Source organism: Emydura macquarii, unplaced genomic scaffold (genome assembly GCF_026122565.2).
Source record: "Emydura macquarii macquarii isolate MOO-44397 ecotype Brisbane River unplaced genomic scaffold, CSIRO-AGI_Emac_v2 contig_1253, whole genome shotgun sequence".
Lineage (NCBI taxonomy): Eukaryota > Metazoa > Chordata > Testudines > Chelidae > Emydura > Emydura macquarii.
The window spans coordinates 26,163,875-26,178,063 of record NW_027131390.1 but is presented as its reverse complement, the minus strand read 5'-3'; the positions used below and the strand labels follow the sequence as shown (position 1 = coordinate 26,178,063).

The 14,189-nt window shown below is 35.7% G+C and overlaps 1 protein-coding gene across 2 annotated transcripts in view; it reads left to right on the top strand.

Annotated features, from left to right (window-relative positions):
- The window catches only part of CHM (CHM Rab escort protein), a 124,462-nt gene that overhangs the window by 103,930 nt on the left and 6,343 nt on the right, over positions 1-14,189 (top strand). The window contains exons 13-14 of one of the 2 annotated variants that reach the window (XM_067548385.1): positions 7,514-7,612; positions 12,212-12,378. In XM_067548385.1, the coding sequence (XP_067404486.1) occupies positions 7,514-7,612; positions 12,212-12,378 (266 nt within the window). Of the gene's footprint in view, positions 1-7,513; positions 7,613-10,878; positions 12,090-12,211; positions 12,379-14,189 lie in introns of those variants that run through there. The other variant, XM_067548386.1, reaches the window with a different exon arrangement.

The window sequence follows — 14,189 nt, the reverse complement described above, 5'->3', positions numbered from 1 at the left end:
CAGACAGGGAGGTGTTAGTGATTTTTCCTGAGGGGAAAAACAAAACTTATAGACAAAGCCTGACATTTGCTTGTAGAAAAAGTTTTGCAAAAAGGGCATTCTTCATTGGGTAATCATTCTGACGAAAAAATGTTCAAAAAGCTTTAGTCCTGACTTTCATTTTGTAACCAGCCTTTGCTAGTCCAATGCTCTGGGTCAATGCTTCTTCAATTCCTGCGTCTCAGCTGACTGGCTCAGTAGCCAGCCAGCACTGCCACAGAAGTGGCCAGGATTGGGCAAAGAAGGGGCATGGACAGGGTGTGTTGATTCAGCCTTTGCCAGTGATGCAGCTAGGCACCCACCACCATAAAGGAAAGTGGCAATGTAAATGCAATTTCATACTCCAGCAATTGGTAATTTACTGAGGGTACAGCTGCTTTCACCGATTCAGGGAAAGTTATTAGCTCTGTGACTCACTGTGCTTTCAGTTGGAGTTGGGAGAACTGCAGTTTGGTTTCAGCTTGAAGCTGTGATGTCACTTTCTAGGTGCTAAATTATTGCCAAACTCCTCTGTCAAATGAGGAAGTCAGAACCTGATATTTCTCAGTTGACAAATAAATTGAGAAAAATTAGGCAAAAATTCAGAGGAATCTTTGCATTGTAAAGATAACAGTGGAGCTATAAAAAAATAAGTTTATCTTCACTAGCATAGTGGATCTGTTTGTTTGCCACTTAGACTTGTATGCCAGTGTTAAAACTCAATAAAAAATAGTTTGGTTTAATCTCTAGAGATGTGTGTACAAATTACAATATTACCATTAAATCTGAAGATATTTTTCTTATGAGACCCCCAAGATTAGATTAGCTAGATTGTGTGGATTATTTATTAAAAGTTTGGCAAAAGGTGAGGAGGCGTGAACTTGTCCTGTGTTCATTCTTTTGGATGTACAAGGAAGGCCCACAAGGTTGGTGGGTTTTTTCCCCAAAGAGCTTTTTTTTTTTTTCTCCTCCTTCTTGTTTTTTACGTTAGATACTCAGGTTTTGTTTATCCTGGAAGGCTATCAGAATGACTTGAAGAATTAATAGGATTATAATATCACTTTACCAAAAAAGTGAAACTTGAGTTATTGAGAGAAGTGATTTTTATTTTAATGTTTTGTTTTTTGGAGGGAGAGCAAGGGGGGAGGTTTTTGTGACCACTTAACTAAAAATCTTGGGAGAAAATTTTTAAGAATTAAGCACCCTTGTCCCTTGATTTTTATAGTTGAAACAGCTTCCAATAGTGTCGTCTTAGTCGTCTAAGCAATCCTCCAGCAAAATAGGAAGACTCAAAATTTAGGACTTCTTCATGTATTATAAAGATCCAGGGAATGGCACAAGTGTAACTTTTTTCCTTTTTAGATTACCTTTAAGTCTATTAACATAAATCCCATCTTGTGTGGCATATGTTCTACACATGGTTATGCATTTTTCATGTCATAAGCACAGCCTTTCAACATAAGTAGCAAATATATTTACAAGCAGGGATTTTAAAAAAAAAATATTTTGGAGACTGAATCTTTATTTTGTTGTTTTTGTGATGGTCCTGTTGATCTCCATCTTTTTTCCTCTGTGCCTGCATATGCTGTGCAATTAATGTAATTCTATTTGTTTTATTTTAATATATTAATCCAACATAACAAAATTCCTCCTGTCAATAAATAAAGCAGTAGCTATCTGAATCTGATCTGACACCTCTCTTTGGAGTTTGTTCTTGAACGGACAGATTGCTGTGGCACAAATATAATATCTAGCACATGTTAACAGTTTTTCTCTTTGTAACTATAGCTCCAATATTAGATTATAGGGGTGTTTCCATTATAAGCAAAATGAGATCTTGTTAGAATTTTATTGCTATGTTAAATTACTGCATTAGCCTTTAATTTTTATTTACGCACAAGTAAAAATGTGTGAATGAAAATACTAGAAAGAGCCTTCCAGAGTTTCTGTTAAAATTTCTAAGGTATGACTGAGCTGTTAAGATTTGATGTGGTCTGAAAAAGTTGAACAAATTGTTCCTTTTGAAACTCAGAGTAATCCATTGGTTTTTTCTAAATTCTGTTCTAAGGGTTTACCAGTTTGAGACATTTCAAGGAGATGAAGTAGAATGAGGTCGCATTGATTGCTTAACAATTTAACAAATAATAAATAATCTTAATAATAGCCAACTTGTGCACTGTTACCTACATCTGAACTCAGGTCTTCAGAAGTGAAAGGATAGTGAGCTTATCCACTGAGCCACCTAGTCCCTTAAAACTTTATTTCCTATGTGAAGTATAGAATAAATAATAGGAATTTTAATAAACAGTCTGTAATTATGTATTATACAACAAAGTACTTTACGTCAGTTGTGTTGCTAATGCTCATTCATTTAAATGACAGATTTGTTGCCTTGGTTTCTTCAATCTATTATAAAACACACAACAGGAAGTCAAATCCAGAAAGCATTTAATGTTCAGAGTTGGTATAAAGTCATATGCAAGCAATATTCTAAATAGAGGCTAAAATCTAGCACAAGAGCATGATGGAATCTTAAACCATTTCCCCTATCCCACCTCTCCACATTACTTCCACTTCACACACGGTTTTTGTAGCTTTCCTCAGGATGTACTTGTTTTGATGGATTTAAATTGCAATTTTTGATACTTCACTAATTGAATATAAAAAGAAAATAAGTAATGAACTGGTAATTATTTTTACTAGAGTATTGAAATAGTGTGTTGGCATTTGGGTAGAGCTAAATTCTAGTAGCAGGGCACATTACATAAATCTCTTTTTTTATTTTTACATCATTATCTGTAAATGGGTTTTAACCTGACTGATTTCTCCTTCAAACAATTACTTAAGATAAGTATACAAATGCATCTAGTCTTTGATCATAGTGCATAAATGACAGGCACATAATCGGTATTGCCAGCTGAGTGGAACCAAACTCCTTCATTTGCCCTAAAAATTGAGACTCTAATGATGAAATCATGAACTAAACTCATCGTTCTTCCTGCTAGAAGAATTACCTGAAGACAAATGTTGGCAACCACTGTAACTAATGCAGTTATACCTGAGTAAATCAAACATAATCAAAATATATACTGATGAGACTTTGTGACTCATAACCATAACCTCATAGGTAATAAAAATGATTTTATAGAAAGTAAATGATGTGAACTTCAGTGATTTATAGCTGTGTTTTTTTGAGAAAAAAAATTGTATTACAATGTTTGAGATAATGAACGTTTTGGTTAAAGTTGCAAGAGAACTTTCATTATCATCACCTTTTTTAATTTACCTGTATTTTTGTGATAAATTCTGCATTTTTGGCTGAAAGTTTCCATTCTAGTTTGAGCCCAAAGGTGAATTACTTTTTTATATTCAAGAAAATGTCTTTTGATTTTTTTTTCTTTGTTACCCAAGATGTACTTTTTTTCACTGAAGGATTGAAATTCTGTCCCATTGAAGTCCACGTCAAAACTCTCATTGACTTCAGTGGGGCCCAGATTTCAGCAAAAAATATTTTTGATACATTTGTAAATGAAATAACTTAACTTTAATACTATCCTAGACTGCAGTTTAAAAAAAAGGTGCCATGATTTATATTTTTAAAAAAACACTTTAAATTACAAAGCTGTATACAATTTTTAAAATAAGGTTTGTGTATGTGCAGTAACATTTTAATTAAATTTGCCTTTTGTACTATGGGATTGATCCCATATATGTAAAGTATAGTGACATGAGAATGGCAAGCTGAAAACCTATTGAGAGTTTGAGTTGAAAACTTGTGGAGATGCCTATGGCACAGTTATGCATCTCCACAGTGCTGCGACTAGCATTTTACTTTCTATTTGCTCCTTGCTCTCCCTTGAGACTAGGTTGTCCTGTCCTCTGAGGAAACTATGGGAGGGAAGAAGGGCCAAGAAATATTGTGTGGTTGAGAGTTCCATTTAACTATCCACTTGATTAGGAAGAATTGGAACTAGTGAACCGAGTGCATATCCTCTCCATCCATTGCTGTACCTCTAAAAGGCTTCTAGTCATAGAGGCACCGCTCCTTCAAGAACTGTGAGATCCATGAGTTCCCGTGTAACTGCTTGACAGGGGAGAGGTCCAGCAGGAGCTATTGCTTGCTTCAAGATCTTTAGTCCTGAATAAAGATCTATGGAGTAAGATAGGGACAATAAAGTAGAGTGGCTGGCTCCATCCAAAAAGAAGACCCTTTGGAGCAGAGAAAAATAACATGAGAAATTCCAGCCTTTTTTCAGCAACCAAGAAAATTAAATGTAAAACCTATATTCTTACAGTAAAGTTGCAAATTTGATCACATGCAGAAAGTGCATAATTTTCGGTTCAGTAGCAAGGGTGACTTGCCCATACAGTATATAGCATTTTCAATTCGCAATTTAGATTCACAGATGATATTGACATTACACCATTGACCAAGGAGGATTTACAGAGAATAACTAACAAGGTAGATGGGGAATGCAGAAAAATTGAGGGTCAACATGGAGAAGACAAATTATGGCAATTGGAAGAAAAAAGAAAGAGGTAAAGATCAAACTCAGAGACAAAGATTTAGAATAAGTGGGAAAAATTGTGTACCGTGGAAGACTATTATCAAAGAATGGGAATTGTGAAGATGACATAGGAAGAATCAGACTAACCGCTGCATTCAGAAATGTCTGGAAGATCTGGAAGACTTTGAGATTTCAGTAAAAACAAAACTCAACATATGAGAGACAACTGTCATGCTGGTACTGCTTTGCAGGTTGGAATACTGGCATATGAGGAAAGCCAATTGAGCAAAAGATTTTGGCTGCAGAAATGAACTGGCTGAGGGGAATACCGAGAGTTTCAAGACTACAGAAAATAAAAAAAATGAAAAGATATGAAAAAGGGCAAGAATTAACACTGTCACAAAAGATTCAAGAAAGACATCTGTGGTGGTTTGGAGTTGTGTGAAGAATGGACCTGGACAGGAAACTGTATTTGGCGACACCACTGTGCAAGGAACTAAAAAACAGAGGATGCGTTGGATAGACACAATACATAATGACATAGAACAAAAAGATTTAAAGATGAATGAAGCTGGTACAAGATAGAAAGTCATGGAAAGACTTTATCCCATCGTTGCCATTGAGCTGACAGGAATCTAGATGAAGGAGGTCTAATTTCACAAGCTCTTGTGCTTTTAGAAAATAAACAAAAAGGGTAGGGAGAGGGAACTTGTTAAGATGACCTCTGTAATTCATACTCACTTGGTTTATGAGAATGTGATGAAGTTGAGTGGGAATTTCCTGTCAAGGTCAATGTCTTAATATGCAAATTCAGAAATTCTACTTGTACCCAAAAAACTAAAAGGTCATCACCCCCGTATGTGATTCAGCCTGCTACAAACTCTTAATACAGAGCATTGTACCATCTGAAAAGAATATTCTTGCTGAGCTCACAGACAGGAGACTAGGACCTTCACTGAGACAAAACTTGGATCCAGTCACCTCAGGTCTGAGAGTATTGGTTGAAACCTGTTTTTGCAGGGATGTTCTCAGTTGGGAGGCCATTAGGAGTACAAAATCAAACAAAAACCTACATAAAATCTACTTTAAACTAGATTTTTCTCTAGCAGCATGTTTCAGGAATATTTCACCTGACTATGATTTGCTGTGCAATTCTGGAGGGACTGCAGTTCTATCTGTGGAATTCGGATTTGCAGACTAACATCTGATGACCTCCTTCCCAACTACTGTTGTTAATCTCTTTGGGAAGCATAGGGACAAAGCAATCATTGATGCCATGAACAAGTGGAAATAGGTCTTGTTTAAAATGTTGGCTAGCAAGTGTTTTCAAGTATAACCTGATTTTAATAGTTTAGACAGGACCTTATTTAGGTACCTAAATAGAACGTGTTGGGAGCTCGGAGCTCTTCCGAAAATCTGGTTTAAAATTAATGAGTTATGAATATATTCCTGTTGACATCAGTGATTGTAAAAGTTGAAAACTCTGACACAGATCTTTATTCGGGGCTTTAGTAAGCTTCAGACACGTGTCTGATCTATCATCCACTTTTACAAAGTGCTCTGACGTACTTACAGAGACACCATGCTAATGTGTCCAAGTATATACATTGCTTTTTCTTGCTGCTGTTTTTTTAATGTGGTCATATCCTGATGTCAGAAGCCTTTTCTGTAAGTATAAAATCTCTTCTCTATATTTCCCCATAAATCTCAAATCATATTCTGCTCTCCCAACACCCAGAGAATGCTTACTGACATGAATATGAGATCCATGTATGTAAGGAGGACAGATCACTTTGCACAGATGTCACCTACATCTGAGAGGGGAATATTGCACTAAAATTGATATTGGTGACTTTTGGAATGGACAGTATTTCATGTGCTAGGTAATAACTTGAAAGGACTCCATGCTTATAAAACTAAAGTTGATCTTTTGTAAGAGTAGAGTTTACAGAGATGCTGCAACTTCTGGTAGCAATCTACCATCTGTTCAGATTGATTTGTCTGGTGCCTCTTCCAAGATCTTCCCTCCTGCAGCCTGTGCTCCTCCCTCCAAGCTCCCTGCAGGTTGCTACAGACAAACCACTTAAGAAAATTCTGGGTATTAAACTATTATATCAGAACTATATTGAAATAGTTGTTTGTCTGCCACTTCCACTCATGCTAGTAAGACTGTCACTCAAGAGCCAAGTTAAACCTATTACAGGCAATGCTGTGCTAATAATTGTAGCTACACTTCTCTGTTCAGACATGTGATTGAGCTACATATATACCTTTATAGTAAACTGCGATCTCAGTATTGCTTTAAGAAATTGATCTGATATTTTTAAGTAGTGTCAAATGGAAACATCACCTTAGTCTTTAGGCTTAATTGCTTGAAAACACATTCGCTCTCTGATCTCCTTTTGAGATTTTGTAGGCACTTCACAGGCTACTTTTGTTAGCATTAGGAAAGGAAGGAAATAGGAAGTTTGAGGCGCTCAGGTACAAATACTGATGTGTTTGAATGAAGTGCTTGAAAATATTCATAAAGATCTAGAAAAGGAAATGTACTGTTGTGGATCTGTTTTTAGGTAGATTTTATATTGTGTATAATTTTTATATTATGTACTGTATAAGTTTAAAAAGCAGATATTAAGAATTTAAGTGACTTGCTCTATAAGAATTGGAGAGAGCTAAATTTGTGCACTGTAAGGGTCAGACATGGATAGCAGAGTTGTTAGTTCCAATAATGTTTACAAAAAGATAGTCTACCCCCCAAAAGTTTAATTTATTTATGTTTGGGGATCTTTCTCAGGAATTTATCATTACTTTTCCTAAATTGAATTCTCTGCTCCCAGAATGCAGCTCTTACCTTAGTTGAGAGAAGTGACATCTGTTAAGAGAAGTCATTTCTTGGGCCTGTTCTTTTTTTAAAGTTGTAATGAATATTTGTATGTAAGGGTAGAAGTGGTAATAATCATAATAAATCTGTGTTTCCCCTCCAACAGACTTGGTTCATTTTACCTGTTTATCAACTAAAACTGCTAAAGAAGATTTAGAGCCTGTTGTACAGAAGCTGTTCACCCTGAATGCTGAAACAGAGAGAGGTAAGAAAAATAGATGGAAAGCGTTATGGAAAAAAATTATAAATATGTTTACCTTTTGAATTTAACATTTCTTCTGCTGAACATCTAATTCCACCATCAAGATCAAAATATGTGGTGATCTCCACTTGGTTGCCTGTTTTGGGTATTAATGCCCTAAAGTGAAGGGATGGGTTCAATATAATTGAGAGTGAGAGAACATAATTAGATAAATGTCAATCCTATCTCTTTCCTTGACCATGATTTAATGTTCTTGGGTAGTGCTTCAGACAGTGTTTAGGTCCAGCAGTTCTGACTGAGCAGAGTAAAACTTTGGAAATAAATGTCCATCGTTGAAGAAAGCATGGGAGACCTGAAAGCATTTTCTGATCTTTACATTTCTAACAAAGGTTTCATTGCACAGAAAAGGTTTGTTTAAAAGAATCCATAAAAGTATGCACTTGCACAGACAACAATGCTGAAGCTTCAGTTCAGTTACCAATGCATACTTGCGTCCCATCTTTCACTTATCCTTCTTTATTTCTTACAATGATGTCCATCATTTTAGTGTTGCATGCCTCCCAAGATAAAATAAAATCACAGCAGGCTAGTGATCTACTTTTCTGTTCTGATTCCCCAGAGCAATCAGGGCTATGTGCTTTTTTTGTAATGGTGTTTTCCTTTCTCTTCTCCCTCCTCTTATGCTGCTTCTCGTCTTACTTGTTTTCATCTTTTTCCTCCACTTCTCCTCTTGTTTGCTGTTTGTAACTGCCGTTGTGTGAATTCTAAGTTGAATAAGTGAATTGTACATTTTGTCCTGAAGGCAATGAGATTTTTAGTCATTCTTATCCCCAGTAATGAGTCCCAAAGCCATTTCTAAGAAAGCCCTGTCAGATGTTTTCATGACCTTCGCCCTTGACTTCCACAGCTTCATAGTTCCTGGGGATGTAGCTGTTGAAGAATGCAGTTGTTGAAAAGAGAGAGAGTCTCTGAGGTGTCTTAAGCCAGTTCGATGAAGTATCTCAAAAATCAATTGCAGAATTTTGAATTTAACCTTGTATTGTATGGGGAGGCAGTTGTAGAGAATGGAGCAGCAGGGTAACATACTCTTGGTGGTTGCGTTCTGAAAGAAATAAAGCTTTCTTTAATGTTGGAGTGCTCAAACTCAACTATAGTGAGTTGCCTTCTCATAGTAAAACATTGGAACTTTTTTAGTCAACAGGAGTATTATTGTAGATCATTCCAATACTCATTGCTGATAACATAATAGTTGTAAAATGCTCACTGTCACACTACATTCTTTCTTAACTTTCTGGAGTTGTTACAGTTTTCCCACATAGGGATCCACTGTCTCTTTTCCTTGTTGTTTTCTGTTCCATCGCTTTTGTCTGCATATTACAGTTAAACAAGGTACATACATACACCTCCAATCATAATTTTTTTTTTAGTGTCTGGACTGCAGTCTTGTCCTTCACCCCTCCTTTTTTCTACACCCTGCAGCAGATAGTCATAAACATTAGCACATCTGCTATGAGGTCTTTTATAAATGGCATCATTATTAAGAGAACACACAACTGGATTAATGCATTTCACCATGGATTGTCATGATTACTTGTTTCAGTGGCTAAGGTTTCACAGCCTATTACCATGTTTTGTGAATAGTTGATATTTAACTTTTCACTCTTTTTCTGTTTCTTCTCTTTTCCCCCCGATTTAATTCTCTTTTGAAGCTGCAAGGCTAATTGATAAACCAAGTTTCTTTTTGATTAAAAAAAAATGAAAAGCTATTATTGCCTTCATCAGAAGCTTTGATTTGGTTTGAGCAGCACATATATTTTCATAAATATTTTTTCTTCCATTTTGATGTATGGTACAGGCAAATCTAATTTTTACAAAAGTCTGGGGAACAGCAAAAGTTTAAAAATCAGGTTTTTGTAAAATTTGAGGAAAATGCAATCACCTACCTATTAGACTTTGGAAGGCAGACATTTTGGACAAAAAAGGGATGTTGTATATACAAGTTTGTAAAATAGGAGATATCTGTGTTTTATTTCTTTTATTCAAATATTTCATTACTAGTGTGCTCATTCAGTTTAAGCCCACAAAGCTGTATGCTACAGGTCTACACTTAAATATATCTTCTGTAGTTTGCATTTAAAAAGCAGTATTGTACGCTTCTTTGAATATCAAATAGTAAATAAATGATTAGCCTACAGTTTAGTGTCTTCTGTTCCTTTGAGGGTTTTTTTTACATTAATCTTAATGTTTAAAGTGATCTAGCTATGAAATGATGTATTGCTTAGAATCTGACTGAAATTCTTCTATAAGAACTTTGATGATCAGAAGGGGTCCTTAGGTGCACTGAGGCACTGAAAAGCTAGTTTTCACTGACGTGTAGGCCTTTTTATCATCAGGATGAGGGTAGTGGTCGTATTTTAATTAAAATGTCAGAACAAATACTGTTGGAGTTATTGAAAATGAATCACCAGATAAAGTGAGCACTGGGCCATGGCAGGTCAAAGAGGGAAAGTCACCTGGAGAAGAGGACTCCATTCATTTTCCTGCCTAAATGAGGAAAAAGTAACTTTTATGAGCAATGTGAACTTTTTAATATATTAAAGTGCATCTTATTCTGTATTAAGGCTCATGCTTTCACAGGCTGATGGATTTAAGTTGTTTTCAAATTATTCCGTAAGATTAACACCTATTTTTAAAATAAATTAATTGATAGTTGTAAAAAAAATAGATGCTGAAGGAATGATATAGAATAGATTTATCCTTGCTGTTTTGTTTACAATAGTGCATTGCTAATGTTTTTCTGAATTTCAGCATTATTATCTAGCATGAAAGTTTGTTCTTTAAAAATGAATAAATCTAACATTCTTTTACAAGAAATAAAGTTGTATGCAGGATTATAGCCCTGGCAGCATTTGTTATAGAGGATATAGAATACCAAAAAAGGACAGAATGAATTTACCAAAAATAACATCTAAAAGTCTCAGTATCAGCATTGTCCATCAGCGTCCATAGTCTTTTAAAAGGTGTTGCTGGTTGTGTGCTGGTTGACACACAATATATTGAAGAAGAATACAGATGGTAAACAAGGAAGAATTAGTTTATGGTAGTTTCTTGTGCATTAAGAGTAATGTGCATTCTTTGATCATCAGAGAGAAATAGAAATTCACCTATGATTTCAATTTAATCACAACACAACAAAAAAGACGAAAAATAGAATGACTAAGCTATCTGAAATTGGAGTAATTTGTTATTTTTATTGTTCTCCATTATAGAATCATAGAACTGGAAGGGACCTTGAGAGGTCATCTAGTCCAGTCTTCTGCATTATGGCAGGACTAAGTATTATCCATGGTGGTGGTGGTTTATTTTCTGTATTTGTTGCCTATTCTTTCATAAGAATGTTTTTACATTGGAAGCTAGGCGCCTTATTTCCTTACGACCCTTTTAAAAATCTCAAACTTTGTCAAACGCTTTATCCCCTGAAAGATGCTGTATAACTGCAAACTGATAAGTCATTAAGTGGGAAATGACAAAATAAAATGTATATTGTGAAGCAACATGTGAGATGGGCACTGTTGCTTGATAGCGGCAGTTGACATGTCATACGGAGGACCTGTGTTCAGGAACAAATTCCATACTCTCATTCCCATGACCAGTGGAAACAAATGGAGTAAGGCAAAAAGACACTTGGGAGCCAAATTCAGAACTTGTACAAGCATGTATATTTCCTATGTAAATTTCTGGATGAAACTCAAAACAATAGATCTAAATTAAATAGTTTAATTTACATTTATTTGGCATTTGGTTGATATACAAAACAAGTGTAATTTTTCATACTTACGGAAGAGATGGAAAAGGGGAAGTGAAGCAGAAAAAGCACTAGGTGTAAGATAAGATGAAATAAGGGGTCGGATAGTTGCACTGTTTGACCACTTATACATGTCTTGTGATGTACAATTTCATATCGACATAAAATATGACTTTTGGTTTTTAGACATAGGAGAATGTACAGTCTATAATCACACCTTTTTTCCCTCATGGAGAAACCCTTTTCTAAACAAGTCATGGAAAAACATTTAGTATGATTTGCTCTTGAAATTGAAAAGCAAGCACTGATGGAAACACCAGTTAGTGAAATGAGATGGGAAATGTATTGAACTTCAAAATCAGCAACTCCAGAATGAGGTGATCAACTTAGCACATATTGTAAGAGGACCCTGCTGAGGTCAATCAAGAGCAATATAAGGCATGATCGATTCAAATTAACTTGAATTTTTTTACTTTAAGGAACACTGAAAACTTTTGAATAAAGTTAAAAATAGTAATAATCCAGCAAGATTTAAAATGTTAAATGGCTAATTAGTAAATTCCTTTCTAGAAACATAATAGGAAGAATGTATTAAAAGCACTACCAGTATGCTTTAGTACTTTTTAGTGTGTGTGTGTGTGTGTGTGTGTGTGTGTGTGTGTGTGTGTGTATTTATTTATACTCTATTACAGTAATTTCATGCCAATAAATGATTTGACTTTTTTATTATGATAAATTACACAAAATCTCTTATTAGATTTGAATGCTGGTCACTGAAAACCTTTCTTGCCATTTAGAGTCCAAATATGGAGGACTGGAAAAGCCCAGAGTCCTATGGGCAGTATACTTCAACATGAGAGATTCTTCAGGCATTGACAGGAATTCATATGACCGTTTACCCTCAAACATCTATGTCTGTTCTGGGCCAGATTGTGCATTAGGAAATGACTATGCTGTCAAACAGGTAAGGGAACTCACATTTTTCAACGTTGTGGTTGAAGAGCTTTCAATGTAAAGGCCTCAGCAGGTGCTGAGTATAAAACAGTACATTATTAATCAGAACAAATAGAGTACATTGACAATATAGCAGGAATGTGCTTCATAGAACTGGTGAGTGTTGAGAAATTTTTTGGAAGAGAAGAAGTTGAAAATTTGGGGCACAAAGAGGCCAGCTAATAAGGTGCAATGTGGAAGACTTGAAATTGGGAGTGGGAAAAAGAAAGGGACTATTAGAAGGCACTTTGGTGGAACACTGGGTTATAACGTAAGATAGGGGCATACATTTAGACATAGACATAGCTATGGTGTGATTTGACAATAGAAGGAAATCTTAAACTTAATGGATGGGGGAGGAAGCCGAGGAATCAAGAAAGCAGACATAACTGAAAAGGATGATCCTGATATCAAGATTTTTGGCTGTATTGCATGTGAGAGAAGGGAAGACCAAAGAACAGAGGATAGATTTAATCATGTAGGAAATAACCAGAGAACAGGCAATTTTTTGGCAGTGGGGATAAAGAGGATAGGATCAATTCTGGTGTCTTTGTAGAGAAGACAGCAGCACAAACTAAGAAAAGCCAGAAAAATTAAAAGTAGAATTGACCCTTCAAAGTAAATTTTCAAAGTACAACAGGATATAGTCATGCAACTTCTGTTACCTTTATGAAAAGATATAAGAGAGCAGTGCTCAGCCTAACACATGCCTTCCCAGTGCTTTAGAGAAGACAAAGAAAGTTACCGGGCAAATCTAGATTTGTCTATCAGAGCAGCAGGGATGTGTAGAAATAACTTTGTCCCTTCCTGCCGCCCCCTCCTAACAATGGGTGGAACAAACAGCAGCCCAAACATCCAGGGTGCAGATAGTGCAATACCTGAGGGGCAGCCTATCACCTAGCCCCTCTTTGCCTGTTCTCCCTACTACTGTGCAGCAGAGGAAGAATAGACCTCATTGGTATCCAGGCCCCTGCCTCACCTAAAAAAAGGACCTAAAAGGTGTCTCTCTTCTGCTGTTCCCTTCGAATATCCACGCTGGTAGGGTAGATGGGCAGTTCAGACCTATATACTGCATTTATCACCATTATGAGTGCCTTCAGTGCTAACCAATATGAACACTTTTTACACTTACATAATATTAAGTAACTATAGTAGTTTTTTTAAGTTGTTTTTTCAAGTGACTCTAGCCAGAGAACATAGTCTCCAAACTTCTATCCAGTTTTTTTTTATGACCAAGTCATAAACCCCTTAAAATAGGGGTTTAAAATGGAATGGCTGACACGACCTGAACTGTAGTGTCAGAACTGTATAATTAAGGGCTAATAGTATCCTTCACTTCATTTTACAAGACAATAATTTTTTTCCTAAGAGGATAAACTATGATGATAAAGGATTATTCAGAGAGAGATGGTGCAAATCAATTATTAAGGTAGCACTGATACATTGTAAATGATTTGTATAAAAGTGAAATTTAAACTCGTTTACCATTTTAAATTGTGTGCAAATTAAAAGCTGTTTTTGAAAGCTATTTTGACGCATATTTACAGCACACTTTTCACCCAATGAAGAGCTGTGGTACACCATATGCACATCATCCTGTCCACACCCTATTATCCACCACCTTTCCTAGGATAGTCATTGTTTTTCCTCAACACCTTTTCAATATGAGTGATATTACCATAACAGGAAGCTCCTGCTGTTCTTTAAATTTAAAAATTCAAGTTTCTGTAGTTCCTCTATATAGCTTTGAAGTGACTGCACCTAAAATAATGTATTCTCTTT